Source organism: Nanorana parkeri, unplaced genomic scaffold, assembly GCF_000935625.1.
Source record: "Nanorana parkeri isolate BGI_ZX_2015 unplaced genomic scaffold, ASM93562v1 scaffold117, whole genome shotgun sequence".
NCBI lineage: Eukaryota > Metazoa > Chordata > Amphibia > Anura > Dicroglossidae > Nanorana > Nanorana parkeri.
The window spans coordinates 1494372-1497650 of NW_017306385.1; the positions used below are offsets into that span (position 1 = coordinate 1494372).

General features: G+C 44.5%; 1 protein-coding gene across 1 annotated transcript in view; it reads right to left on the reverse strand.

The window, feature by feature from the left end:
* The window catches only part of MAL2 (mal, T-cell differentiation protein 2), a 53115-nt gene extending 50382 nt beyond the window's left edge, over positions 1–2733 (reverse strand). Inside the window, exon 1 of the mRNA XM_018553342.1 lies at positions 2444–2733. Within this exon, the coding sequence (XP_018408844.1) occupies positions 2444–2572 (129 nt within the window). The 5' untranslated portion in view covers positions 2573–2733. The remainder of the gene's footprint in view (positions 1–2443) is intronic.
* Between the last annotated feature and the right edge of the window lie 546 nt (positions 2734–3279).

Here is a 3279-nt window from a genome sequence, read left to right on the forward strand (position 1 = left end):
TTTTTTTTTTTTTTTTTTTTATATATATCTATGTGTTGACTGGAATGTAAAAAAAAAGAATGGAATGGCTCTTGACCACTAAATAAGTTATGTATATTATCTATGCAATAAGATGCAACTCTATATTTATATATATATGTATTACTGTGAAATAAAAATAAAAACATATTAAACAAAGAACGAGCTGGAGCACAAAAAAAGGCAGTTGTGGATACCCAAAACTCCTCAGTGGAGAGAAAGAGATGGAAACTATGGCAGGGAGACCTCACTGCTGGAGTATCAAAGACATATAATGTAGAAGAATGTAATAGGCGGAGCAGGAACAACCAAAACTTCCTGGTGGACAAGGAAAGAGTGGGGACTTATAGGAGGATGTAAGACATATAAAAGCCAGGGCTCACCGAGTCTGTCAGGCTCCACCTATAACAATAATACTGTATCATTTTGGAGCGGACTAAAAGGTGCCCATACACCTTACAAATATCTGGTGATTTTCGTATGCGAACGCGTTTTCATCCGATATTCGTAAGGTTGATGGGCGTGTACAACCTCAAATACTGTACAATCGTACGACTTTTGACCAACCAGCAGGTTAGAAAACTTCGGTCGATCGTATGATTTTCGCAAGGTTGGTGGCATTTCCGTACGTCACAATTTGTACGATTTACACTGCACATGCGCAGATGAAAATACGTGCGGTTGATTACCGCAATTCGTCCAGGTGCTTTCTTCCAATTATCGCTGATCCAACCTTGCGATAAATCGGGACAGGATGGGGCCGCCGTACGAAAATCATCGGACAGTCCGATCATCGGACGGCTCGCAAGGTGTATGGGCAGTCTTACCCTTTAAGCCAATTGTCCATGATACTGTCCTGGAAAGCCCTAGCAGTCTACAATGCCAGTTTCACTGAACCAGGACTATAAAATACCTTTAGCCATCCTAGATACCACCATTAGATTCATGTAAAAATATTGATATGAAAAGTACTAAGAATAGGAGGTGATCCGAAATTTTCATGGTGAATATCTGAGAAGCATTTCAAATAAGGGACACATATTTCCAGGAACAAAACCCGAGAACCTGGGACGGTCCCTGGGAACCAGCACCAGCTAACACCAAGATCGGAACATCTCCCACCATGAACAAAATATATTGTTAGGGCTTGTTCACACCAGAACCACATGCATCTGCACAGCTGCAGTGCGATGCGTTTTGCTGCAATTTTACCACCATTCATGCGTTTTTATTTGTTTTTTCATGCTTAAAATGGGATTTCAGGTGCGTTCCAGTGCGTTTGCATGCACTTTTGATGTATTCCGTCGTGATCCAATGCAGCTAAAATAGGGCAAGCAGTATTTTTTTCTGGCTGCATCAGAACGGACTGCAGTGATGTGAACAGAGCACAATACCATAGGAAAGCATTGTGATGCAGCTGCAAACCGGAAGGGACCGCATTTGGTGTGAACTAGCCCTTACACACACAGGTTCAACTAGGACACGTGCAAAGCTTAACCAGTTGACATCCGCGGTGTTAAACCCCCTTCCCATCCAGGCCATTTTTCAGTATTCAGCGCTGCGGTACTTACTGTTCACATGATATCAGGTCCTGTGCCTGTTCACATGATATCAGGTCCTGATCAGGTGCAGATCTGCAGACTGATGCAGTGCGTTTTTGCCACGTTTTTGATGCGTTCAAGTTTAAAAAAATATATTTTATTTTTTTTGCTGGAGTGGGGCTGTTAGTATGTTAGCTGCAGTGCAGTGCGTTTTTGATGTGTTTTGATGCGTTATAAACGCGTTTGGGTTTCCTGACCGTTTACGGACTGGACAAAATGTGACATGCAGTATTTTTTCTGTCGTAAGCTGAACGGACTGCGCACGTGAGAACTGGAGCCCATAAAACACATAGGGATACATTGGGATGCATTTTGAGTGCAGCAGCGTACGGAGCCGGTCAGCACACAAAACGGAATCGTGGGAACAGGCCCTTAGCCCAAGGATAAGGATCTTTATTTCAGCCATGTGACCACAATTATCAAATCTCATTGGACTCAGCTGAAAATAATTGTTACATTTTTGAAAATAAGTATCCTGATGCATTCGCTTTGTGATTCCTTCGTCCATGGAGTGCACACCAAAAGAAAAGTACCGAGCCCGACGAAGGGATCGAAGGAATCCCAAAGCTTGCATCGATTATGACTCAAGTTAGTCAATAAAGGGCATCACTTCAACTCCAAACTTTCTCAACCAAAAGACCAGAGATCAATGAAAACCTTGCACCCTCAAAACCCTCAAACCGGCATTGCTCCTGATCTTTATTTTAACACGACAAGCTACGAACAATAAAAAGCCATCCTTGTGACTGCTCCATCACACGGTTGCTCTTTGCACTGCCTGGTTGTATAAGCCTGAGCATTTGTTTTACTCCTCTCGTACTTACTATTTCCAGGCAGATGAAGGCTCCGGTGTAGGTCCTAAGAACTTCTATGCCAGTGGGCAAGCTGTGGGTGGTAGCAGGGTAGGAGACGGCAGCAGGGCTCGGCACTGGAGGGAGCCCAGGATCAGCCATGCTTGCTTTGTTTGTGTGACAGTCTGAGTGTCAGGCTCTTCCCAGCCTACTGGCAGGCAGTTGTACCTGAGCGTGTCATGTGACCACCTGCCAGGTACAGCCCAGCCCTGCCCTGAGAGCCTTTGTGTTGCACTGGGATTCCTGTATGGGGAGAGGAGGGCAGGGCGGCACAGGTGACACAATACAAAAGAAAGTCTGAGAAACCATGTGAAAGAATCAGGGTGGAGGACGGCATCAGGGAGTAGTTCCTAAAGCAGATCTGTTCTAAACTCTACCTGGATGATGTTTCTCAACCTTTTTTCAGTCGCGGCACCGTTTAAAAGTATGCAAAATCCTGACGCACCTCAGTCTAAAATGTCATAGATTTTACGGGAATCTCCATGCAAGGATAAAATAGAAAACCAGCTGCACTCCTTACAGGAACAATGGAAGCCCTGCAACAGCAGGTGGGTGCTTGTAGCGACCACGGACGGCACCGTGTATAGTACAAGAGTGTAAAGGAAATGTCACCAGCACACCAAAAGTATTTCAGCAAAAGTCAGTTTATTGACACATTGCCATTCAGTACAAGCACTTTTTGGGGCCTCAAGGGTACCCCTTCATCAGGCTTTCTGTGCTGGTGACATTTACTTTACACTCTCCATGCAAGAACGCCCAAAACAGTGGGTCCCCCCTTCACATCAATGTGCTCTGTTCAAATGAAGATT